General features: G+C 41.1%; 2 protein-coding genes across 3 annotated transcripts; one reads left to right on the forward strand and one right to left on the reverse strand.

The window, feature by feature from the left end:
• Positions 1–34: 34 nt before the first annotated feature.
• On the reverse strand, positions 35–26,606 carry LOC115674347 (protein EARLY FLOWERING 3). Of its 2 annotated transcripts, XR_008816386.1 has the most exons (6): positions 26,278–26,606; positions 25,670–26,153; positions 24,327–25,126; positions 22,613–22,664; positions 21,323–22,539; positions 35–75 (listed from the first exon to the last, which is right to left on the reverse strand). XR_008816386.1 is itself a non-coding variant. In XM_030596713.2 (5 exons), the coding sequence occupies exons 2-5, from the start codon at positions 25,883–25,885 to the stop codon at positions 21,511–21,513; spliced, it is 2,097 nt and encodes a 698-aa protein (XP_030452573.1). In that variant the 5' UTR covers positions 25,886–26,153; positions 26,278–26,606; the 3' UTR covers positions 21,246–21,510. The 2 variants fall into 2 exon arrangements, 1 of the variants encoding a protein (XP_030452573.1); XM_030596713.2 differs by lacking the exon at positions 35–75 and having other exon boundaries at positions 21,246–22,539.
• Positions 17,323–20,277, forward strand: LOC115674486 (uncharacterized). Its single transcript, XM_030596877.1, has 7 exons — positions 17,323–17,487; positions 18,297–18,383; positions 18,608–18,898; positions 19,010–19,171; positions 19,269–19,322; positions 19,416–19,559; positions 19,894–20,277. Exons 1-7 carry the CDS (start codon positions 17,323–17,325, stop codon positions 20,275–20,277), a joined length of 1,287 nt encoding a protein of 428 aa, XP_030452737.1.
• Positions 26,607–26,752: the final 146 nt, after the last annotated feature.

Consider the following 26,752-nt stretch of genomic DNA (forward strand, 5'->3'; position numbering starts at 1 on the left):
AGAAGTTACATTGCAGCGATGCATAGGACGCCAATTTACTGGAACAAAATTTACCTTACCCTTATCAACAGACACCTTTAGCGACTTACACCGAGATGACAAATGTAATCTGGTCAAGAACTTTACATAAACCAATCTATACTGACCAAAAGATAAATAGAACACTGATACATAAACTCTCACACTCGGAACTCAAATGAGTTTCTGAGTTTACAACTATAAGAGAGACCGACATAGTTAGCCGAGTTCTAAATGGAGTCGGACTGTTTCCTCTCTTCTTGTATAGACCTGAATATTCGAGCCACGGACTGGGTTGCAGATCTAGCGTTGTGAGGCACACTTCTAATAACCCTTGTTGGTTGGTGCGCCTCGCGAAGCTGGGATACCCCTTCAAAAACACTGGAGCAACTTTAAAAAGTGGGAGTGCTTCTTTCCCCTCCGAGGATTGGACATTTCCAAGTCCCTCTGGTGGTTTCTTGCTAGGACTACTCCCCGTGCTCACCTGCAACTCACTGTCTTTATTGGCTTGGAATTTGATCTGAGCAACTGATCCTTTTCTTTGCTTAGGTATGTTAGATGAATTCTGATGTTGCAGAATGTCAACTTCCTCCCCAGATAATTGGCCCGTTTGACCGTGTTGGACAGGTCGACAAAACCCGTTTGTTCGTTCTACAGATGAACCCGAAGCACTGAAGCTCATGACGGGCATAACGTACGTGGGGAAATAACTGAAGCCTGCCGGAGGAACACCCGAAGGAACCCAAATCCTTGGTGATGGTGATGCAATGGAATTCCATGAGCAGGGTTTGGGATGTTCGCTATCAATGGAGAAGAGTGTACGGCCACATCCTCTGCAAGCCGTTCCCGTAAATCCAGGTACTAAAGGCCTGTTTGGTTCAACTTTGAAAATGCTACTTGGGGGAATGCAAATACCTTTGGGTGAAAGACCATTGGGGAAATGCAAATGGTGTTTGGTAAAAATATTTTGTAAAGCTACTTTGGCCAAAATATAGTGTTTGGTGAATTTTTTTTACAAATGGACTTTGAGAATTATCTTATTTATTAAAAAAAAAAACTAACCTAGCGATGGCCTACGGCCGCCGGCGATGGCCTACGGCTGCCGGCGAGATAGATCTGGCGCCGGCGGCCGTTGCCCGAGGTCGGGCGACCCCCGGTGAGCCAGATCTGCCATCGCCGGCGGTCGCCCGAGGCCAGGCGACCCTCGGCGGGGGTCGCACGACCCAGGCGACGGCCGCCTGGGTCGTGCGACCTCAGGCGGCGATGGCCTGGGTCGAGCGACCCCAGGCGACCTCGCCGGCCACCCTCGCAGGCTGCCTGGTGAAGAAGATGAACAGCTTCAAACCAAAAAAAAAAAAAAAGAGACGTGAACAGTAGCATTCGTGGAATGCTAGCATTGGCCAAATGCTAGGCCAAATGCTGAACCAAACACCCCAGCATTTTGGGAAGGGGCTTTCGAGGCTCAAAGCCCCTTCCCAAAGCTGAACCAAACACCCCCTAAGAATGCTCTGCAGAACACTCCATCTGGTGGCCAGGGTTCTCGGGCTCCTCCTTGTGCTTTGTGATGGATATCTATCATCATGGTCCTCGCAAAATTTCTTACCAAGAGAGTTGACTAATGAAGTTTTGCCTAAGCCAGTAGCATTTTTAATCAAAAGATGTGACTGATTGATCAACTTCTGTACCTGTAAATGCACAAAGATATGTTACTACTAGACTTTGCCAAATAATTCCATCGAGGAGCAACGTTCGACGTAGCAACATTTGGCATACTTTTATCAATCTATGCAACTCAAAGACTGAAGTGCATGCACTCTCTGTGGACTGAAATGAGTAACAGGGAGTTATGTCAAAAGTGACTGCATTACATCGGCAGTCGTTTTCATTGGTTTGAGGGCCGTGGCTAGAGCCTTGACTTCTCGATCTAAGAAGACGATGGAACTTGGAGAAAAAATAAACCGGCTCAAAAGACATACAACAAAGAGGTATTTTTAGGCCTTTCTATATCAGTTACTTCACACACTCCTCTCAGTTTCGTCATTACTTTTCCGGGTACAGTTAATTAAGGATTGTTAAAGATAACGCCAAACCTTGGAAAGTAGAAAATTCTAGCAGGACTCTATTACATAAGGCACTGTAAGAGGAGATAGGGAAATGAGATTTTAGTCGTTTAACCAAGATAACACAGAATAGCCCTAGTTTCAGTTCCGTAATTTGGAACAGGTATTGCCTCAACCGATACTTTCTTGTGCACAGTCCTCCGCTGGGTTGATTTAAGAGATCGCAGTAAGGCCTAATTGAGAAATTTGAGCATAATGAAATCATCCGCATTGAGACATTTGCTTGACAAATCTGGCTATGACTACCAACTGTTTTTGTGCCTGTAGATTGCATATATCTATAAGCAACCTGCTTTTCGCCATTCGGCTCTAAGGAATCACACAATTCAGGTCGGACTCCAAGTTTGTTTCTTTACCCCCTTCCCTCCTCCTTTACATCTTTGACATAAAATATACGAGGGAGATGTCAATCATTTTTTTGTTGCAAAGAAGCAAATGGTAATGATAGCCTTCATGTAATGACGAATTCACACGGCTCTCATCATATTTCAAGCTTTCTTCTCCTAATTCAGATGGCTCCGAGTGACAATCCGTCCATGATGACGGCGGGAATGCTTGAAGCATTCACGAAAAGCGACATTGGTTCCTCCATGTTTGGGACATCACAGCTGTGGCAACAAAAGGGAAGCTGTCCCAAGGGGACTATACCTGTTTGAAGAATTCAGAAGAATGATATGGCTAAAGTGATTTCGCCAGTCGACTATGGAAGGAAGAAGGCCCGAAATTTCCATCGAGGCACGGAGATGGATGAGAATAAAATTCAAAACCTCCTTCAGAGAAATCACTCTATATGTATGCTTTCTCATTCTATATTAACAGTTCAAGCCCACACTTACAGTTCCAACATTGGTTGTACTGTGAACAAGATGGCCATATTGATCACAGAAGGTTATAGTTACTCTGGAGCCAAAGGAGATATTAAAGTTTTCAACCCGCACGTCGAACGTGATGATGAATGGACCGCTTCTCAAATCACTCTAAAGAGCGCCGTTCTTCAAGATTATGAGTGCATGAATCTGGATGGGCGGTACGTGTAAATCGCCGCCTAGCAAACTGAATTCATCATTTAGTTTAACTGAGCAATAGCTATGTGATGGTTGCTTTCCGGTAATTCTACCCCAACTCCTAATGATTTGGAACTTTTCAGGTGAATCCTGGCTTGTATGGCGACCGAAAGACTTGGTTTTTTGTATATTGGACAGGAAGTTCATCATCTGAACTCATTCTTCATTTACATAAACATGACAAATATAACTGGGTCTCATTGGCAGTCACTGCAACAAAATAGCATGTAAAAGTAGGACTTCCATTTACACCTCGACTTGATCTTTGTTTGGCGGGAAAAGTACCAAAAAAAGTCGTAAACCTATAGCTGTATCTGTACCTTCTTCCAAGAACTTGGTGGAGACTGACAATGAGATCCTCCTCCTCTCGAGAGAACATCCCTCTCTTGAGGTCAGGCCTCAGGTAGTTTATCCACCTCAATCTAAAACTCTTCCCACATCTTTGTAGTCCTGCATTCGATGAGATAAATCAATCATTCAAAATGGTTTTTGAATCAAACTCTCTCCAAGAACTGTGAATAACTGTGAATGGGGTTCTCTTTTCTCATTTGTCGTCGTGTCTTGCCTGTCAGCCAAAAACACAAAAACAAAACGCTAATATTCTCATTGCCGGCGAGCTTTGGCTGTTGGAGGTTATGGGTTTGAGAGAGTAGATAGTGTTTTGCTTGAAGTGTTACACCAAGAGACGTCAAGTTTGGAAGCGCTCAACAGAGTGTTCTCCAGGCGTAGGTAAACCCTAGAGTTTATATGTAAGCTATTGGACTCCCGCATATAGGCCCAAAATAACCATACTTTAAACCTATTGGGCTTGTATGTGAATATATTATTTGGACTATATTAATAATATATCCAACAATCTCCTCCTATGTTCACCATATAGCACAATCCAATACCGTGGTCAGTGTAATGTTCAAACAAATATGAATCATCCACATTCAGTCCAAGACAATCAACTTGGATCGGTCAAAGAGTTTTAGCACTAAATATTAAACTCAATCATAATTTGCAATCTAAATAAGTGAATCATCCTTATCATGAATCTGTTATGAGATCATCACATAAAATTAAATATGAAGAGTTTCAGATTCAGTCTAAACTCATCCAAATCCCAATATCCAAAATAAATCTCAGAATTAGTTCACAACCAACATATGCATAACAGTCAATTATAAATAGGCCATCAAAAATAGTCCAAAGCCGTATAAATACAAGAACCAAGCACAATAATGTTTACAAAATAGAGATAGCAAAATGGAAGTCTCAAGTAAATAGACTCCATCAAAATGGGCAATAGCAAGTGACTTGTCAAGTCCCTACATGCTCTAAATGATACATTCATTCATCTAGTAGATCATCTTGGTCAGGATCCCACCCAGTAAGCTCTCCTCCATCTCTGCCATCCCTTGTAGAATGTCAAATATGAATTTCATATTATTATGAATTCAATCAGGCAGAGAAGAACATATATTAATGTCATAAAGCATCATAATATCATGTTCATAAGCATCATGCCAGTTTCATAAATTATGAACAAGGCCTAAACAGTTTGAATTACAAAGAGCCATCAACTTCAGTTTATTTGTAAGAGAATAACCATTGTCTAGTTTCAAAGAACAGGACCAATAGTCATGTCACTTACAATAACCAACAGGCTTCTTATGCAAACAACTATGTCTATATTTCAATTTGGAATGTCACAATTACTAATTCCTTAAAGTCAAATAATCTAGCAGCAAGTTTGAAATGAGATCATTTAACCAAAATGATAGTCCAACCTAGTTGGATTGTATCATCAAGTTTGGAATGACACAAGCTCCCCAGATAGAACCTTTGAATTAGGTTAACGTCATCTTCATCAAGTTTGGAATGAGACAATCACCCTTTTCAAATTAATCAGCAACCATGAACATCGATGAAACACATAAGCTATACTTATCATTGTGGTCAACAAGGAAGATTCGATAAGACAAAACATACAATTAGAAGGTAAGTAAATGATAATTAAGACGTATCTACATAGTCTTTAACCCCATTTCCCCCACTGTTTTGAATAATCGATCTGTAGGCATACCCTTCGTGAGAGCATCGGCCATATTATCCGTCGATCGCACATCGATCAAGGTGATAACTCCTTGTTCGCGCAGATAATTCAACAACGCATGTCTCAGTCTCACATGCCTTCTCTTGGAATTAAAGAGAGCATTCTTGACGACTTGGACATCGGCTTGATTATCACAGAACAAGTTTAAAGAATTAATCTTTAGCCGAGTCAAAGGAATATCCATAATCAGATTCTTTATCCACTCTGCCTCTTCGCCGGCTGAGGCTAAAGAAAAAAGTTCCGATTCCATAGACGACAATGCAATACAAGTCTGTCTTTTGGATATCCAAGTAATAGCAGCTCCACCCAAAGTGAATACATATCCACTAGTGGACTTACTATTTCCAATTTCTGAGCCCCATGAGGCATCAGAATATCCATCCACGATTGGAGGATAACTAGGATAACATAGAGCATAATCTTTAGTACCTATAAGGTATCTCATCAGCCTACTGAGGGCATCCCAATGCTCTTTACTATGATTACTAGTGAAACGACTCAGCATGCCAACTGTAAAGGCTATGTCAGGTCTAGTGCAACTCATAGCATACATGAGACTACTAATCAGTTTCGAGTACTTTAACTGATCGACACTGGTCCCTTCATTAGGATTCAGTCTTTTATTATAATCACATGGTGTCGCACTTGGTTTACACTCACTGTATCCCCAGGTAGAAAGTAGTTGCTCCATATAATGAGTCTGGCTAAGGGAGATGACTTGCCTTTCAAAGCTTACTTTCATACCAAGAATGGTATTAGCAATACCAAGATCTTTCATGTCAAATTCTTTAGCTAAAATAGCTTTCACGTCACTCACTACAGAATGATCGGAACCAAGAATTAACATGTCATCAACATACACGCAAATGATGACTATTTTATTTGACATAGAACGATGGTAAAGGCATTTATCTGAATAACTAGATTGAAAGCCATAACTCTTTACCACTTTGTCAAATTTAAGATGCCACATCTTAGGTGCTTGTTTAAGACCATACAAAGATTTGTTCAATTTACAAACTTTGTCCTCAAGACCTTTCATGACATACCCTTCCGGTTGTTCCATGTAGATTTCCTCATTTAACTCTCCATTTAGGAAAGCTGTCTTTATATCCATTTGATGCACTACAAAGTGTTCAATAGATGCCAAAGCAAGAAGAATTATTATAGTTGATAAATGACACACAGGTGAATAGATATCAAAATAGTCTATTCCACTCAGCTGTTTATAGCCTTTAGCTACTAAACGTGCTTTGCATCTGGCTATTGATCCATCACTATTCAGTTTCTTCTTCAATACCCACTTACAGCCTATAGCCTTAGTCCGTTTTGGCAAATGGACTAGCTGCCAAGTGTGGTTCTGCAGCAGAGAGCTCATTTCATCATCTATGGCTTCTGCCCACAGTAGGGATTCCCTAGATCTCATTGCTTCCTGATAGGAGAATGGATCATCTTCTAGATGGTAAGTAACAAAGTCCTCACTAAAACTTTTGGGAACTCTATCTCTTATAGATACTCTAACTGGAACTCGTTCAACAGTCAGCTGTGGGGAATTAGTATCAGAAGAGCTTGCTTCAAATTCTACAGGAGACTCTGAAATCATACCTGTAGATCCAGAAACATTCAAGCCACGATCTCTGAGAAACTTGTTCTCGAAAAATTCTGCATCTCTAGATTCTATCACCGTATTAGTAGATAGATCTAAAAATCTATTTGCAGCACTATCTTTCGCACAACCTAGATATACACAAGTAATGGTTCTAGGTCCCACTTTAGGTCTTTTAGGATCTTGTATTCTTACATAAGCAACATAGCCCCAAGTCTTAAGAGTATCATATGTACAAGGACACTTATGCCATATCTCATAAGGTGTCATAGACAACTTAGAGTGCGGCAACCTGTTTAGGATGTGATTAGCAGTTAGAACTGCTTCTCCCCAGTAGGAGGAAGGCATGCCAGCTGTAAGTAACATGGAATTTAACATTTCAGTTAACGTTCTATTCTTACGCTCGGCAACACCATTTAATTGGGGTGAGTAAGGAGCAGTGGTTTCAAGTATTATGCCATCTGAAGCACAAAAGTCCTTGAACCCTATCATTGTATATTCTCCTCCTCTATCACTTCTAAACCTCTTAATTTTCAAGTTGAGTTGATTTTCTACTTTAGACTTGAAAATCTTAAACTTTTCAAAAACCTCATCTTTCGATTTCAACAAATAAACATGACAATATCGAGAAAAATCGTCTATGAATGTTAGTAGATACTTCCGACCACCTCTAGTAACGTAATTTCTGAAGTCACAAAGGTCAGAATGTATTAGCTCAAGAAGCTGTGTGCTTTTAGAAACCGACTTAAAAGGTTTTCTAGTGATCTTAGCCTGTGCACACACTTCACATTTGTCAAATCGAATAGAAGTATCCAATGGAATGTTGTGAGTTTTAGCTAGATGTTGCATTTTCCTGTAATTCACATGTCTAAGTCTATTGTGTAAGATCCTTGGATCAATCAAAGTAGAATTCATATGGTTGATGCTATCAGTATCTAAACTCAACCTATACATACCATTAACCATGAATGCACAATCGAAATAACATGAGTTAACAAATAAAGTTACTCTACCATTCATAGTTGAAAAGGACATACCGGCTTTATCAAGTAAACTCATAGATATCAAATTCTTTTTAAGTAAGGGTACTACTCTAACATGTTTCAGAGTTAGTAATTTACCTGAAGAAAGCACCAAACTTGCAGTTCCAGCATGAGTCACCTCTGCCTCACCACCATTACAATTTTCTACGGTGTCTTTCACTTCTATGACCTCAGTGAGTGAGTTCTTATCATTTGTAGCATGACAAGTAGCGCCACTATCTAACCACCACTCAGAGGAGACGCTGGTCTTTCCATTCTTTATCATTCCAATGAAGGCTTGAGGCTTAGATTTACTAATTAACATATTAGTCGTAGTTTGTGGTGTGTCATTCTTTGGCTTCTTTTGTAGCTTACACTCTGCTGCCCAGTGACCCCACTTTCCACAGTTATGGCACTTGCCCTTCTTCTTCCTTTTGAAGATAGTCTTTTTGGCATCTAACTGTGAAGAGGATTCACCTTTTGATGACTTGAATCTTTTCTGAGGTTTATTGGAATGTGAAACTAAGTTGGCAACTGACTTTTGTTGTCCTTCTTGTTCCAAACTCTTCCTAGATATGTTTTGATCTTCAATATGAATATACCTCTTTAATTCATCCAGTCTCATATGTTCTTTCTATTTGTGCATTTCAGTCTTGAAAGAACTCCATTCAGCAGGTAGCTTACTCAACACAAGACCAATAAAGAGATTATTGGACATATTAGAATTATCCTCTTTCAACCTGTTCCTCATGTTCTCAAGTTCAATTAATTGAGAGGTGATACTCGAATTTATATTGAATTTAAAGTCAAAGAACTTTTCCGCTAGAAGAGTTTTAGAGAGCCCCTCTTGTTTTTGGAACTAAGCGTTTAAGTGATCCCATATCTCTTTCGCTGTCTTAAACTCACTATAAGTCATAGCTAGACGAGAATTTAAAGAGGTCAACAAGTAATCTCTACAAAAATCTTCATCTTTGTTCCATTGATATTCATCAACATCTTCAGTGGTAGATGCAAAATCACTCAGTACAGTGTAGAATATTTCACGTTTTTTCATGCCAAATTGAACATGCAATTTCCAACCATGAAATTCAGTGACATCAAATGATTGTAGCTTGATAATATCATAGGAACTATTTTTTGCCATTTTAATCAGAGCAAAGATGTAAAAAGAGTGCACCTTGAAGTCCTCGGAGCTCACAAAGTCGAATAAAGCCCCTAACCTTGGTCAAACCACTCTGTAGAGGTGGAGTTTGCCAAAACAGACCCCAAAAACAAATCCGGAGTGCCCAAAAACCTTAAGATGGACTGCCCTTGTTGCTGGAAGTCGAGAAGTCGCCGGAAATTCGCTGGAAGCCGAAAAATCGCCAGACTTCCAGTTGTCGTATCTCAGCCGTCCGACCTCCGTTCAATGCGAGTGACCACTCGCAATCGAAAATAATACCACCGTCGAAATCGAAAATAAATAATACCTGCGAGTTCGTCTTGACGAGATCTTCAAGTAGACACATTTCTTGCTCAAATCCAACACACGAATCTAATACTTCAAGATTGTTGGAGGTTATGGGTTTGAGAGAGTAGAGAGTGTTTTGCTTGAAGTATTATACCAAGAGACGTCAAGTTTGGAACGCTTAACAGTGTTATCTCCAGCGTAGGTAAACCCTAGAGTTTATATGTAAGCTATTGGGCTCCAGCCCATATGGGCCCAAAATAACTATACTTTAAATCTGTTAGGCTTGTATGTGAACATATTATTTTGACTATATTAATAATATATCCAACAGTGGCACGGTGCTCCAGCAGCCGATGCCGTATCGGGTGATGTAGTTTAGGGGTGAGCAGTTCCAGGTTCCAGGTAGGTTCCGCCTGGAACCTGGAACCTACCCTCGGGTACAGGTTCCTCAAAATGAGGAACCTGGAACCTACCCGTCGGAACGTGGAACCTGGAACCTACCCTGTCACAGGTTCCAGGGTCGGTTCCAGGTTCCAACAGGTTCTTTTTTTTTAGTTAATCAAAACGAAAATGAACATTCATAAAAAAGAATACAAAAGACAAATTATAGAAAAGTCACATTTTTTCTTAAAAGAAAGGGGATAGCACGATAAATAGTAATTGTTGGGATGCAATACATATGACTTTAAATTCCAAGGTAAGATGCCACATTTTTCTTAATACATATCACCTTTCTCCCCATACATGCTGCAAAAGCACAAAAGCAGAAGACCAAAAGCTTCTTCGGTATCCACTCCGGCATTAAATTTCTTCCTCCTTTAAACAACCACGAGATCAAAGGCACGCACAAATAATTGGCAGAATCACAAATAACACGACCTTAGCTGCTCCTTATTAAGACAATCCATATCAATTTATTGATAAAATAAAATAAGTATTAGAAAGCCTACCACATATATTCATTCCGCTTCAACTGGTAAACTCTATTTACTGACGATAATCTCCTCATTCAGACAATCCATATCTAAAAAAAAGAAAGATTAAATAAAATATTCACTTATTAGATATATAAAAGGAATTACAATATATAAAGATATAAACATCACTTACCCATCTCAAATTTTTCTGCATTTTTGATGCACTCTTCAACATCAATCGGCACACGAACGGCTCTCAACCAATCTTGAGTGCAAATCAAAGCTTCCACTACTTTGGGAGTCAAAGAACTTCGAAAGCCGTCAAGCACACGACCCGATGTACTAAAAGTCGACTCCGAAGCAACAGTAGTTACGGGAATAGACAAAACATCCCGAGCCATCAAAGATAGGATTTTATATTTTGAGCCACTAGTCTTCCACCACATCAAAAGGTCAAGATCAAGAATATTTTCATTTTTTTCTTCAAGATATTGATCAAGCTTAGATTTGTTGTCATTGCACATTTGTTGGTTCGAGTGCATAAAGGTTTTTCGCCAAGCTTGGGCGTCATACTTCTTGATCTTGCTACCTTCACTACCACCGGCATCAGCATTGGAACCACTACTACTAGCACTCAAACTTTGGGCACCAAAATTTCTATCACTTGAAGCAAGAGAAGATTGTTCATAAAATTCATATAAACGCTCCAATGCATCCTTCACCTTGTAATGCATCTCATTGACTTTCAATTCATCATCATAAATTTGTCCATACAAGAAATTCACATAACTCAACTTGGCTCTAGGATCCAACACAACCGCAATCAACACCAACATATTCACTTTATCCAAACTCCCATAGTATTTGTCAAATTTCTCTTTCATTTTCATACCCATAGCTTGAAGCTTAGGATCCGAAGCATCCGCCGCATCTTTCAAATTTTTATACAAAAGAGCTATCCCTTCAAAATAATCATTTGAAGTAACATATGAACTCCCCAACATCCGATTGGTGGCATCATAGAATATTTTTAGAAATTCCGAAAGAATAATGGCATTTTCCCAATCATCATCTTTAGGAAGATCATGGTTAAGCTCACTGGCAAAAGCTGAATCGTCTTCTTCCATCCTTTCAAAAGCTTTTCTAAATTTTATGGCGGTGTCTAACATGAGGTAAGTGGAGTTCCATCTAGTGGCAACATCAAGAATAACCGAACCCTTGTAAGTAATCTTTTCACCCTCAATGCAAGATTTAAATGTATTGGCTCTCATGGGAGAACTCCTCATATACCTAACCACATTTCGTATACGTGCAATAGATTCCCGTACCGTAGTCAAGCCATCTCTAATAATCAAGTTTAATATATGTGCGGTGCACCTCATATGTAAAACACTACCATCTAAGATCAACAACTTTTCTCTTGAAAGTTTTTCCTTCAAATAACCAATTGCAACGTCATTCGAACTAGCATTATCCACGGTGATTGTGGATACCTTCTTTTCTATTCCCCACTCGTTGATGCATTTCTCCACCATTCTCCCAATCTCCCTACCCTTGTGACTAGGCATCACCACAAAATTGGTGATTCTTTTATGCAACTTCCAATTTTCATCAATAAAATGTGCAATGAGACACAAATAATTCAGGTTTTGAATGGAAGTCCATGTATCGATCGTGAGTGCGATCCTAGAATTTATCTTACCAAAGTAAGTCTTCAAACAAGTTCTTTCATAGAAATATAGCTTCATACAATCTTTAGCCACTGTAAAACGTGACAAATGTTTAAAGAGAGGTTGTAACTCGGTGACAAACTCGCGAAATCCAACACGCTCAACCAAGGAAAACGGTTGTTCATCAACTATGATGAACCGAGCAAGCATTTGCCTACAACGTTCTTGATTAAATGACCATGTCGATAAGACACTACCAGTATTAGAACCTCCCCCTGCCTTGTTAGCCAAGTCTACGTTACGCGGTGCAAAGAATTTCTGCCTCTTATCAACATTGCAAGGAAACTTCTTACATGTTTTCAAGTGCTTCCTCATTGCGGAAGTACCATGAGCAACATTGTACTTTAACTCAGACCCACAATGAATGCACTTCACCTTATATGTTTTTCCATCCCCATCTTTGATTCTTGCAAAATGATTCCAGCAATCGGATGTATATTTCTTATTAAGAGGAGGACGATGAGAACCAAGTACCTTGTTTGTTGCACTCGTGGTAGGGGATGGCTCTTCTTCATTTTCATCGCCCGACAATTCAAATTCTGTGATCGGAGTCATCTCCTCACATCCATCAACCTCCATTGACATGTTATCTTGAATTCTTGATAGTTGATATGTCAATCAAACAACGCTGGCCAAGCAAACAACACGAGAACATATTAGCCGAGAGCACTTAAACAATCAATCAAACGACACGAGAACAAAACAAGACAGCAGAAAAGAAAATGCAATTTGAATCTCAAGCAGCCATATTCCAAAGTAGTTTAGCAAGTCAATATAAATTTCCATTCCAATAGACTTGTTCAAGTAGCTCAGCAAATTGAAAAATCAACATCGTCTTATTTCATTTTGAGAACATTAGAAGTAAAAGCTCAAAACCATTTCTCATGGACACAATATTGCTTCAAATGACAATCTCAAGTAATTTTACAGAGGATAGGTGGCTGGTAAATGTTTTTCTGGACGAATTTGATGCTGCCATTGTTGCATGAAGAGATTGTTCACAGCCTAGGGTATTTTTTGTGATGAATACAATGGTCATTTCTGTTTGGAAAGAAGAGTAAAATAAGACTCTCATCAGAAGAGAACGAAAAATCCAAAAAGACAGATCGGTCAAGCGCCCAAGAAGGGCCACTTTCTCTGCATCTGCCGAAGACCTTCTTGGATTGAGAGAAGAAGCTCCTTTGAATTGCTTCACATCTTCTGGCTCATCTCCAACACGTGTCCAACGAGGAACATGGGGAGCTTTTGAGCCAGGTTAATGCAGATGATGTCCTAAGGAGAATCAGGTCTGATATTTCAAGAAGTTTATGGTCTCAAGTTTGAGACTTTGTTGCCGATCTTGTTTTTCTGTCTCTATTCCAGTAGTGATGAGTCGTGTTAGCTAATGCAATTAGGGAGTGGAGAAAGGCTGTGAAACTTTAACAAGGCAATTCGACCAGAAGAGCTCTTGCCGTCTCTAGAATGAGGGGTTTGAGTGCAAGAGGTCTCATGGATGAGGTGAAAATATCAGTCACAGTTATTTTTCCAAAACATCAGAGAAAGAATATGCAGGTCTATGAGTTGCAGATGCAGAAAGAGAAAAGATGCAAAAGATTCATCAGCCAGCTATAATTAATTCTCCCGAATGAAACAGCACGACATTGCTTTCTATTCAAACAAAACTCAAGCTTTGTGCGGCAATTGACATCACAAGAATATTTCCAATGGTTCGGTGATCAAACATATAATCAACGAAATCACGGATCTGTGACAATGCACATTAGAGCATTTCCGGCACGCACTTCTCCACTGCAGTTAGCATAAGGCAAGGACATAAACCAAATGAGCTGAGTATCAGAAAAATCATCCCCAAGAAAATACAACAGCCAAAAGTTTGATTGAAAATTAGAAAATTCAAGCGCTCGTTAAAGTTACCAATTGGAAAATAAGAGAAAGGTGACCAAGATAAAGACGATCTCGACTGCAAATTTTTCACACCACCATAAATACAATCACCAAAAGTAGCAACAAAAAGAGCAAATCTCAAAGGCCCTTAAGATACGATCGCAATCGACAATTAACCAATCGGTTAACTCCCCCCCTTCCCTCTCCTCACATTCAATCGGGGAAAGATCCACCGCATTTTCCCTCTCCTCACATTCACTAGGCGATGAATCCAGATGAATGTGCACGCAAGAGCACGATTTCACGCAACTCAGGCATGATTGTCGTGATTGAATTCAATCGATCGATGCAAAAGATGAACAGAAGCAACGGTGGGAATTCAAAGAGAGAAGGCGTGAATGGCAGGGGTTGTTCGAAGACGTTACGTACCAGAGAGATGGAGCTTCAGAGGAGGAAGACGGCGGCGAGCCCGAATAATCACAGCGAATCCGCGTGGGGAGATCACGAGACCTGCGGCGAAGAAGGCGGAGCGAGGCGGAAGCGGGAGAGAACCGCGGAAGCGGGAGCGAGGAGCAAGGCGAAAGCAAGAAGAGGGAGCGAGGAGCGAGGCAGAAGCGGGAGCGAGGCGGAAGTGGAAGCAGGAGCGAGGAGCAAGGCAGAAGCGAAAGCGGGAGCGAGGCGGAAGTGGAAGCAGGAGGGACAAGATGGAGGATCGGGTGATTCAAGAGGAGAAGCTAGCATTTGGGAATTAGGGTTTCTAAATACCAAATGTATAGTTTATGTTTTAATTTTTAGGGATCCGGTTCCTGGTCCCGGTTCTTGGTTCCGGTTCCCGGTTCCGGTCCGGTTCCGGTTCCAGGTTCCGGTTCCGGTTCCTATAGGAACCGGGAACCGAAACCGGAACAACCGGTTCCTAAAAATGGGGAACCGAGAACCGGACCCTCTGTCCATGGAACCTAGAACCGAACCGGACCCATCGGGTCCGGTTCTCCGGTTCCCGGTTCTACCCTGGAACCGCGCTCACCCCTAATGTAGTTGAAGAGCTTCTCATCTTCCTCAGGCGACCACAACCCTTTTCTCAGCTTCTGCTTCACACAGCAAGAATGTCTCCCCATTCTTTGCAGAGAGCAGAGCGCCGAAGAAGTGGAGAAAGAGGATAACTGTAAGGACAACGATATAAGGCTGGTGAATAAGAGAGGTTCGGATGGGGATTTATGCGCTGTTCTTGGGGTTGTCCTAAGAGCTGCGAAAACAAGAAAGATCAAGAACCGGTTTAAGATGATTTGAAAAGCCAAGGAGGGATATGAATCATACTTAGGATCCAAGCTAAGCTCAGAGAGAGAGAGAGAGAGAGAGAGAGAGAGAGAGAGAGAGAGAGAGAGAGAGAGAGGGAGGTGAGGCAATCAAGTGGGTTTTACGCCAAATCTGGTGCTGCTTTTGGCAAGGAACATTTATTTTTTTATGGAGGTCCTAGAAGGAATGAGTTGTGCCCCTGATTAGACACCGCAGCTGCTAGTTTCTTGTCTTTCAGCCTTATCCTCATATAGCAGATGTTATGAGCAGGGTTTTAAAGAAATAGGAACATTTATTTTCCCGTTTATTTTCACCAATTTGAAGCCTTACATGTCTTGAAATTTAAGACATGATCGATTGGCGGGCTGAACTAAACCTGGAGGCATGTTCATGCTTGTATTCTCTGGAGCTGGCCCAAGCTCGCTCATCAAGTTGAGCATGAAGTCCATGCCAGAATACAGTAACAAACTTGTATGGGTGAAGCCCCATTTGTCCAAAAAATTAATCTTGTGAATTTTATACCATAATCACAAGGCCGTTTATGAGGTTATATGTACCGGCAGTTTCCATATTCAAATCATACTTCAGATCCCTTATCTTCTTCTGCTAAGAGAAAATTCATGCTCTTAATCAGCACACTCGGACACTTTTCTTGTAGTGCAAATCATTTTCGGTCAGTTTCTTGTGCATTGCTGCAATCTGTAAAGAACACAATGGCATCTGGCAGAAAAGTCATGAAGGTTGACTTTTTTTTCTATGTTGATGTTAACTGAAGTGGTCATAGTTCAGTCAATATTATCTTAATTCGCATGAAACAAATTGATCTGTGTATTGATGTCTTTTCGTTCTATTTTTTGCTTTTTGTTGGCAGATGTGTACTTTCTGTTTTAACCCAAGCAAATATGACAAGTGATTAATTAGGGCGCGTATGGAATCCATTCTAGAGCAGAATTTCTGATCCAGAATGCATTCTGGAGCAATTTTGGAGCAATTTTTGCATTTTGTTAAAAAATTTCCGGAATGCATTCCGGAGCATTTTTTGCATTTTGGAATAAAAATGCGTTTGTTAAAAATACTTGATTCCAGAATGAGTTTTGGGCAAGAAAAAGAGAAGCTACTTTTTGTAGCTTCTCTCTTCCAGAATGCATTCTCCCTCTTTGGTCTCTTTTTCGTGGCCTTTACAACACATTTTGAGATCTCACTAATTTGTTTTTCAGAAAATGCATAAAAATTGAAAAATTCCAGAAAAATTCATAAAAATTTCCAGAAAATAAAAAAAAGTCAAATTTTGGGAAAATAGGAAATTTGGTGAATTTTTTTCAAAAAATATAAAAAAAATAAAATTTTTTGAAACTTCACATAATGGCTTAAAAGCCACCATTGAGTGAAATTTAAATTTTTTTAGGTATCCAAAAGAATAAAAAAATCAAAAATTTTAAAACTTCACAGAATGACTTAGAATACTTGTGGCCACCCACTTTGAGTGAAATTTAAATTTTTTAATGTGTCCAAAAAAAATTAAAAATTTCAAAACTTCACAGAATGGCTTAAGAATACATGTGGCCATCCATTTTGAGTGAAATTTAATTTTTTTGAGGTGCCCAAAAAAATCAAAAATTTCAAAATTTCACAAAATGGCTTAGAATACCTTTGGCCACCCACTTTAATTGAAATTTAAATTTTTTGAGGTGTCCAAAAAAAATCAAAAAATAAAATATTTTAAAACTTCACAGAATCACTTAGAATACCTGTGGCCACCCACTTTGAGTGAAATTTAAATTTTTTTAGGTGCAAAAAAAATCAACAAATCAAAACAGATTTCTGTTCCAGAATTCAATTTTTGGAGCAGAATTAGTCATGTTTTATCAAACAGATTTCTCCTCTAGAAATTAATTTCTTGCAAGAATTTCAGAAATCAATTTCTGGTAAGAATTTAATTTCTGGAGCAAAATGGTTACCATTTGCGCCCTTACAGTCCCAAATTGGGATCTTGCATTATTGTTGGCTTGCTTGGGTAAACATAGATTTGGTATCGAATATTCCCTTTTATGTGTTATTTCGATCCATTTATATCCCTTCCCCTTCAGTCATTTTAATGCTGAGAAGCAGAAGGAACAATGGAGAAAGTGGGATTTATGCTTTTCTTGGCTATGACAATGTGTTGGGCCACATTAGCTGATAGTGTATCAAGAACATCAGTGAACAGAGAGGCTTCAGAGGACGATGATGATATTGATAGGAGACTCAGGCTTCTTAATAAGCCTGCAGTGAAGAACATTCAGGTATCTTATTGCCTTCATCTCCTCTTGAATAGGCTTCCTGCTGATGCTCATTCTTGGTTTGAAGAACCAATCAGTGAGAATTACATCAAATAGGAGACGCCAGCTTTTTCCACCCTTTTTGTGATTTCTTGGCCCGAGAAAGACTTCTTTTGTTCGGGGCTGGATTTCGACTATTTCGCATCAACTTACACAATATCTCATAAGATTTCAATCATTTGGTCATATATGGTGTCTCTTCTGATAACAATGTTATGAATCTCAGTTCCACAACCCTTATGGAACATTTGCTTTTGGTACAAAACCCGTGTTTTTCCTGAGCCATTTCAGGAAAAAGTGAACATTTTTGGAGTTCTACTGCACACGTGCCATAAGAGCCAGCACAATTTTGTTGTATTCCATATAGAATTTCACCACCCAATAGAACTAATGATATGAATATGTGATATGCATTTTTTGCTCTGTTTTCGTTTTTTCTTTTCAATTTTGGCCAGAAAGTAATGCCATATTTTGGATCCCCACAAATCACCATCCAAGAAATGTTAAATTTTTCTTCCATATCCCCAGTATTTTTTTTTGCACCGTACTTCAATCATGCACTCATCTTTTTGCTGAACTCAAATCTACGGTACTCATCCTTTGGCTCGAGCAGATAAGCAGAGGAGTAGTAATTTAAGTTCTTTCAGAAAAGTTGCTCTCTCTCACACACACGCATTTGTTTGTTAGCTACATAATGGTCATAATAATGAAAGCTTGTTCACTGCCAATAAATTAAGTTTCAGACTCATGTCCAATTTTTGTTTGATTGATAGAGTGCAGATGGAGATATCATCGACTGTGTTGACATGCACAAACAACCAGCCTTTGACCATCCCACATTGAAGAACCATGTCATTCAGGTCTGTTTCCTAACCTTAGCTCTCTTACTTACAATTGACAATTCGATCACAACAATTTTCGAGGCTAATAAGTTCTAAATAGCTTTTATTTGAATTGAACCGGCTACTCTTGAGAACTCGAGCACGTTTTGATCTTATTTATTGAAAGCAGCTTGATATTTTCTTTCTTCTTTTTGGGCGATATTTCCTGGAATCCTCTTTTACTATTCTTCCTTCAAATGCAGACGAAACCCAGCATTAAATTGCCTTCAGAAGACAGAGCAACAAAAAAGGAGTCCTCAACACCAATAATATCTCAGACTTGGCAAAAGAGTGGAAGTTGTCCCGAGGGAACTATTCCCATCCGACGAATCCGGCGGCAAGACTTGTTGAGAGCTTCTAGTCCCAACCAATTTGGGAAAATGTATCATCCTCATTCACAGGACCACGTGGCTAATTCAACCCTCGATGAAATTGGTCGAAAAGTGGTCATAAATGGAACCAAAGTCTCTCTTCCTTATACAAAAGATCGTGATGTAAGCATTCGTTCAACTGAACTCAACGCCCCTTGTTCACTTGCTAATAGAAACTTGTTCCCTCATATGTTCAGTATCTAGTAATACCATTTCACTATGTTTCTTGGGCAGCAAGCAATCCTTTTGACAGTAGGATACAACTACATAGGAGCTTCGGGTGATATAAATTTATGGAATCCGAGTGTTGATTTGCCAGATGACTTCACTACGGCCCAGATATGGCTTCTCGGCGGCCCCGGCGATAAGTACGAAAGCGTTGAAGCAGGATGGATGGTCTGTCTTTCAATTTTAATCTAGGTCTCCTTTACTTATATCCTGTTTGTTTTTGGTTATCTATTGAGATGGCTCAAAAAGATTTTCATATTCCCAGGTGAACCCAAAGTTATATGGAGATAAGCAAACTCGGCTTTTCACACATTGGACCGTGAGTACTCTACCATCCCGATAGATTATTTCTTCTGGGCAAAGTTGAACCATTTAACCGATTGTCCTATCTTCCATTTCTTTTATTACTCAGGTTGATGCAAGCGTTTCCACAGGCTGCTTCGATTTGACATGTTCTGGGTTCGTTCAAACTAGTTCCGAGGTGGCCCTCGGCTCTGCTCTGGGTCCGATATCTTCTGAAGCGGCACAATATCAGATATCAGTCGGCCTCTTCCTGGTACTTACATTCTCAATCTTCTTTGCCTTCTCTACTTACAGTAGACCTGATCGGCAAATCTCTTGTTTGAGCGGGCTAGTTTGACATTCAACTGCCCGAAGGTTTCCACGTGTGCTTGGACAATGATTTGCCCTTTGAGCATGACCCCAACAAAGCTGAGTGGGGAAATAGTTGACAAGTCACGATTAGCCTCTATGTCAATCCCGATTTAACCACTCCACCCATTATACAATTTCATTCAAATCGAGTTCGCCCATTAATTCAGGTCTAACTTAAAAAGTTGTTCGTTCTCTTAAATAGTATTTCTGAGCAGAGGTGGTTGTCATTGAACCAGGATCCGAATACTTCCAACTGGTGGCTACGCCTCACGAACAACCTGGTCCTCGGGTATTTCCCGGCATCCCTTTTCTCCTACTTGAAGCGCAGCGCCATAATGGTCAATTGGGGAGGTCAAGTGTACAGCACGATGGTGAAGAAGACTCCTCACACCAGAACTGCCATGGGAAGCGGGGCGTACTCAGAGGCACTCCATGGCCGTGCCTGCTACATCAACCATGTTAGGATCATGGACTTCTCACTTTCACTCAAGTACCCTGAATGGGTCGGGGTTTATAACGATCAAGTGTATTGCTACAATGGACAGAACCATAGAGATGGGTATATTGGCGAGCCTGTGTTCTACTTCGGCGGGCCGGGCCAAAATCATTTCTGCCCATGAGTGATATGCGAATGTCAATGCAAAGTATTGCAGACAAAATTTCCTTTCAGAGAATTTCATTTGTGGTCACAAGCTTTTGAACTCCCGTCAGTAGAAAGTGAAATAGCTTTTGCCATTATGAATCCCTAGAGATGACAAATACTATGGCTCGTTTGGTTCAGCATTTGAAATGCTCATTTGGGTTCTAAAGTCCCTTGGCCAAATGCAAATGGTGTTTGCCAATTTTTTTTACTCACTTTGGGGAGATGCAATTGCATATGGATGCTCCTTAAGGGACCCTTGGCCAATGCTCCACCGGAGGTGCTTTAGGGAAGTTGTATTTTCGGAATGCAACTTGCACTGTTCATCGATACTATTCATCTTCCCCAGACCGAGGTCCGGCGGCTGGCGACCGCCGCTTGAGGACTAGCCTGACCCCGGCGACCACCGCCTAGGGATCACGCGACCCCGGCGACCGTCGCCTGGGGTCGCGCGACCCAGGCGATGCCCGAGGTCCGGCGACCCCAGGCGGTGGTGGCCGGCGACCAGATCTGGCCGGCGGCGGTGGCCGCCGGTTTAGCTCCACTGGAGTTTTTAAAAAAATATATATATTAGCAAAAGTCCTTTAGCTCAAGTTGATTTTAAAAAACACTTACCAAACACTACTTGCATTTCGGAAAACCCTTTTAGCCCGAAGGTATTTGCATTCCCCCAAATGCATTTCTCCAAAGTCGAACCAAACGAGCCCTATTAATCCAAAGTTCCCTCGACAAGCATCACTAATGCGTCCATAACAGCGAACTGCTCAAAAGTCGAGAGATTTATTTATGGGCACCAAGCAACGATATGCCGAAATCGATCCATCCTCGCGCCATCGCGTGCAGTCATACCGAGCGAATTCACGGCACCCAATAGTCACAAGCTCAACTCCCTTGATAAAGACAGCGATGAAATTACTGACACAACAGGCAAAACACAAGTTGGCTCTAAGATCGGAAGTTACATTGTACCGTTATATAGGCACCAATTTACTGGAACAAAATTTACCTTGCCCTTATCGAAAGACCTTTAGCGACTAACATCGTGATGACACATGTAATCTGGTCTGAACCACATAGGATTTACCTAATTTACAGACCAATCTATAAGGACCAAAAGATAAATAGAACACAAATACAGAAACTCTCACGCTCCAGAACTCAAATGAGTATGAGTTTATGACTTTATGAGAGACGAGCATAGTTAGCCGATCCCCTAAATGGAGTCAAACTGTTTCCTCTCTTCTTGTATAGACCTGAATATTCGAGCCACAGACTCCGTTGCAGATCTAGCGTTGTGAGGCACACTTCTAATAACCCTTGTTGGCTGGTCCGCCTCGCGAGGCTGAGATCCCCCTTCAGAAATCACTGGAGCAACTGGAAAAAGCGGGAGTGCTTCTTTCCCCTCCGAGGATTGGACATTTCCAAGTCCCTCTGGTGGTTTCTCGCTAGGACTGCTCGCCGTGCTCACCTGCAACTCACTGTCTTTATTGGCTTGGAATTTGATCTGAGCAACTAATCCTTTTCTCTTCTTAGGTATGTTAGATGAATTTCGATGTTGCATATTGTCAACTTCCCCTCCGGATAATTGGCCCGTTTGACCGTATTGGACAGGTCCAGAAAACCAGTTCGTTTGTTCTACAGATGAACCTGAAGCATTGAAGCTCATGACGGGCATACCGCACGTGGGGAAATAACTTTGGCCTGGTGGAGGAACGCCCGAAGGGAACCCAAATCCTTGGTGATGGTGATGCAAGGGAACTCCATAAGCAGGGTTTGGGATGTTCGCCATCAATGGAGAAGGGTTGTATGGCCCACATCCTCCACAAGCTGTTCCCGTAAATCCAGGGACAGGATAGGGCTTGTAAACGAGCCCCTCCGAAGGAGACATGACAGGGATCAACCATTGGTGCCCTGATGACTGAGAGTAATCCCACGGGCTCATTTTCATATCAGGCACAACGGGTGCCAGAGGTGGGTTTCTCATACCAGGCCCATAATCCGAAAGCTGATTGGCACTTTTGACAGAAGAAATCGACGTCTTCCCGACTGCATTCTCTGCAGAACACTCCATTTGGTGGCCAGGTTTCTCGGGCTCCTCTTTGTGCTTTGTAGTTTGTGACAGATATCTACCATTATGATCCTCGCAAAATTTCTTCCCAAGAGAGTTGACTAAAGAAGTTTTGCTTAAGCCAGAAGCATCCTCAATCAGAAGATGTGGTGACCCAGCGATCAACTTCTGCACCTGCAAATGCACAAAGATATGTTACTACTAGACTTCGCCAAATAATCTCATTGAAGAGCGACATCCAGCGTACCTTTATCAATCTATGCAACTCAAAGACTTGAACTGCAAACACTCTCTGTTGACTGAAATGAGTAACAGGGAGTTATGTCAAAACAGAGACAATAGCAAATTCATGGACTTAGGCATACAAAAAGACCGGCAAATACTCCAATCAAATCAGATGGTGAATAGCATAGATCTGGATGAGCAACGGTCTACCCAATATCTGCTATAACTCCCCACGAGGAGTTCTAAACATTGCAAGGCATTAAGCATCCAACTAAACTCATCCAATATCTAGCCAGTACTAAGAATGACAGAACAGGCACTCAAAGCATAAGTAATTCAAACATTGCCTTGATATCTCCATACCCTCTCGCCTAATTTTCTTCCTTTCTTTTTTTATCACAACATAAACTACCATTACATTGAGTACCGTGCACAACTACAGCCGATATATTTGCTAAAATCAGAAAACAATTCTATGAAAAGGTACAACAAAAACATAAGAGTTAGCATTTACATACACTACAGCAACATTATACCTAGACATTGTGTCTATGCAGACTGGTGCACCCATATCTGATAACACAGATACCAAGGTGCAACATGACATAAGATCCTTTTGGTCACCATATCCACCAAGATCAAGCTAGATATCATTTTCACCCCTCGGAAATGGCCCCAGATATATCACTGCACTACCCTCCGCCATGTCCCCTGCCGCACCATGCCCTCATTATTAGGGAATGCTCACGATGTGGCAGGTAAGACCAAGAAAAAAAATGGAGACAGATATAATTCTAGAGAGAAAATGCAAAGGCACAATGAACGAGAGATCATCCGCCATTCTCAGGGTCACCTTACAAAAATTCTCCAAATAGGACAGTCCACCTACCTGGTCTCAAATGATACACCGCTAAATACAAGAAATACCACCTCAGAGGGACCCTGGGACTCCACACTGTTAGTTACTCTCCTCAACTATAAATCTATGAACTACACTTTTCTGACTGAAATCAATTAACGCTCTCACGTTTAAATTCAAAGAAAAATTTTGGTATCGAAATACTACATATGAAGGTGACACTGCTACAGCACGTCCCTTCCCATTTAACACATGAACACTAAGAGCAAAAGCAAATGTCGAAACAAAAGGAGAACACATAAAGTTCAAATATGCCTTAATCATTGAAATGTACAAACCCATAGTTTCAACCGAAAATCAAGTCATATTTTTTAGTTTAACCCGAAAAAGGGAACACTCATATGGTTGAGATAAGTCTGAACAAAAGAACAAACTATTTCTCCCTTAACATTTGCAGAACGGACACAACGTGCTAGAACATGTTTTCCGAGAATAGTTTTCATCTGAAGATTTAAAAAGACTGGACGACCGACCAATTGAGTAGTCTTAGACTGTAAGGCTCATTATCAAAACTACTAAGAAAAGAAGCGATCACGCGATAATGACCAAAAAGTATCAAATATACACTATATATTCTAATAAAATTATGGGAGAATTGTATCCAATGTCCTTAAAATTTGACCTTTTGCAGTTAGCCTAAACATTACAAGTTCTGATCACTCAACTTTCATAACCAAAGCGGGCAATTTAACAAGAATACTTAGGAGTTCTTGTTTACATGCAAGAACAAAATCACATAAAATTGAGAGTAAGCCAATAAGAACCTCAGATTTTAAAGCAAGGTGAACCTTCCAAGGGTAAGTAGACAGGCACTTACTTGACAATTGCTCTTCTGGCCTTCCAGAAATGTTTTTGACCTATAATCCCCACAACATCATCAGGAGAGATATCCAAGCCCGACGCTGAATCTGCAATGGAGACTTCGGATGCATCGTCATTTCTGCCAGCGTCAACCATGAGCAATGTGCCACATGTCTCATTTAAGTTTTCCTTACCAAAGCTGTTAGGCTCAGGTGGACTTCTTTGGGTTTCTCCCAAACGAAGATCACGGCTTGGCCATGAAGATATTCCCTTCTCGATGTCTCTCGAAGTTTCGTCACTTTCGAAATCTTGTGCATGCTCTTCTGATTGTGGCCCATCTCCATTCCCTTGCCGTAGTTGTGCATCTGTACCACGGGACGTGCTAAAACTTGCTAGAACTGGATTTCGAGATGCGTCAGCTTCCTTCAATGATCTAAGACCATTCTCTGCAGTGGATACGTTCCTATAGGATCTTACAGAACCGTCTAAGTTTAACTCTTGTCTTGAAGTAAGACCTACTGAGCTAGATCTTTTTGGATCATCACTGCGGGAGCTGTGCATCTTCTCTGTATAATTTGGAGCATTATCCCTAGCCTTACTGTTCTTGTTATTACCTTGACCCGTTCCTGACTTAACATATACGGGAACCATAAAATCATCTCCATCGCCTGCATTTTTTCTCTGTTCCACTCGTACCAGTGGATTAGCTGGACTAGCCCCACCCGACTTGTCAGCATTCAATCTCTCGGAAAGATGAGTTGGAGTTGAAGGAGGTAAGTGCATTGGGAAGTACACGTTCCGGCCGGATCCACTCCCCTGAAATTGAATGGTTGTCTCAGTGATTTGTAATTAATATGGTGCTCCCATATCAACTTGTTCCACAATGACAAAACTCATCCCAATTAGCATTTTCTTGCACACGGAGCAGTTCGATTCATTAACATAAAAAACAAAACACATACCAATACCTAAGGTCACCAGAGAAGGAAACACCTAAAGAGCAGAGTTTACCAGATAAATGTTCTGATAATAAATGAATCGCTTTTGACACCACAAACTAAAATCCCAGAAGACCACCAATCATCATCACTTGTTCCAATCCATTAACGGATTTCCCAACACCACAGATCAACCACTTGTGCAAACAACGGTGTATCACCAAATTCAACAATATCTAAAGCAACTATTCACAAAGAAAAATCAACAGCTGGCAACTTCTTGAAAAACTTTCCTACCCAGAAAACAATAACTTCAGGGTAAAGATCATGCAGGTTCTTACATGGACATGACTTAAAAACGTAGTGAATTTAAAGCAAACACGCAGTATAAGAAGGAAGAACTACCAATCATATCATTTACCTGGTTTGAAGATGCTGGCGGAACCAAATTACTGCTATTATTGGTATTGAGAGGCAACATCCCCGAACTGAACCTTTGAGAAGGTATGCTGAGCTGCTCATAAAGGGCCATCTTGTTCCTCGGGGGCGCTCTTGGCCCTCCTTTCTCTGTATCATTCACATGTAACCTCGGGAACATGGGCCCCATGATCTTCTCATCATCTTTCCCTCTCTTCATTCTTGCTTTCTCTAACCACAAGAGCTTCTAATTTCCAAGATTTTCACCAACATAACCCGTGAAACAATACCCCCGAAACCAACCAATACCGCGACGACCGACCTAATCTCGCGCCGCTTCAGCTGAATGAAATTACCAACTCCCTTGTCCTAACAGAGACCGGAGATGATAACTGACTCCATGGAAAAACTCCACCTTTCTTGCAGAAGCAGAAGGCTACCCAATCCGGGCGTCCGAGTCCGGTATTACTTCGACCACAGGCCCGTATCTGAACATGAAAAGCATCAGACACCACAAACCCACTAAATCAAGACTCAGACCCAGACAAACTCAGATAGCAGAAGATCTCTTCTCCCCCCCCCCCCCCCCCCCACAAGATCCTTCGAACTCACCTTAGCTCTCCAGCATCAACGCACGCATGCAGAGCCCTGACGCGACCAGACCCAGAAGCCAAGAACGGCTCTATGCGGTGGGTTAGGACGGACCACACGTTTCCCGCAGGCACAGATATCATAACCAAGAAGATACCACCTGAACAGGAGCAAGGCTGATGTGCGCGCGCGCGCCCGCACAGAGAAGACGAGTGAGGGAACAGATTCGAAGGGTGGGGGGAGGGGAAAAGCAAAGAGGGGGAATGTGAAAAGAAAACGGGTTTGAGGTTGAATTAGGTATTCGCCACAGATGAAAAGGATGAACACCGATTCTCAATCGTCCTGAGGAGAGAGAGAGAGGGAGAGGGAGAGGGGAAAAGGGACACAAAAAGTGCAGGCAGGGGTGGGACCCATTTGGATAGGGACTCGAAGGTGCCTTTTGATATTAAATATGATGACGTGGCTCACTTGCCTAAGGTCAGGCTTTGCTTTGTCC

This window comes from Syzygium oleosum, unplaced genomic scaffold (assembly GCF_021117445.2).
Source record: "Syzygium oleosum isolate NSW1041296 unplaced genomic scaffold, Sole_v2.1 Sole_v2.04, whole genome shotgun sequence".
Taxonomy (NCBI): domain Eukaryota; kingdom Viridiplantae; phylum Streptophyta; class Magnoliopsida; order Myrtales; family Myrtaceae; genus Syzygium; species Syzygium oleosum.

Coding starts and splice junctions, on each gene's coding strand:
- LOC115674486 (XM_030596877.1), top strand. CDS start 17,323: ATGGAGAAAGTGGGATTTATGCTTTTCTTGGCTATGACAATGTGTTGG. Junction 17,488..18,296: donor CTGCAGTGAAGAACATTCAG/GTATCTTATTGC, acceptor TTTGATTGATAG/AGTGCAGATGGAGATATCAT. Junction 19,323..19,415: donor GGCTTTTCACACATTGGACC/GTGAGTACTCTA, acceptor TTTATTACTCAG/GTTGATGCAAGCGTTTCCAC.
- LOC115674347 (XM_030596713.2), bottom strand. CDS start 25,885: ATGAAGAGAGGGAAAGATGATGAGAAGATCATGGGGCCCATGTTCCCG. Junction 22,665..24,326: donor GCCAGAAGAGCAATTGTCAA/GTAAGTGCCTGT, acceptor TACTCATTTCAG/TCAACAGAGAGTGTTTGCAG. Junction 22,540..22,612: donor AGTTGCATAGATTGATAAAG/GTACGCTGGATG, acceptor GTGCATTTGCAG/GTGCAGAAGTTGATCGCTGG.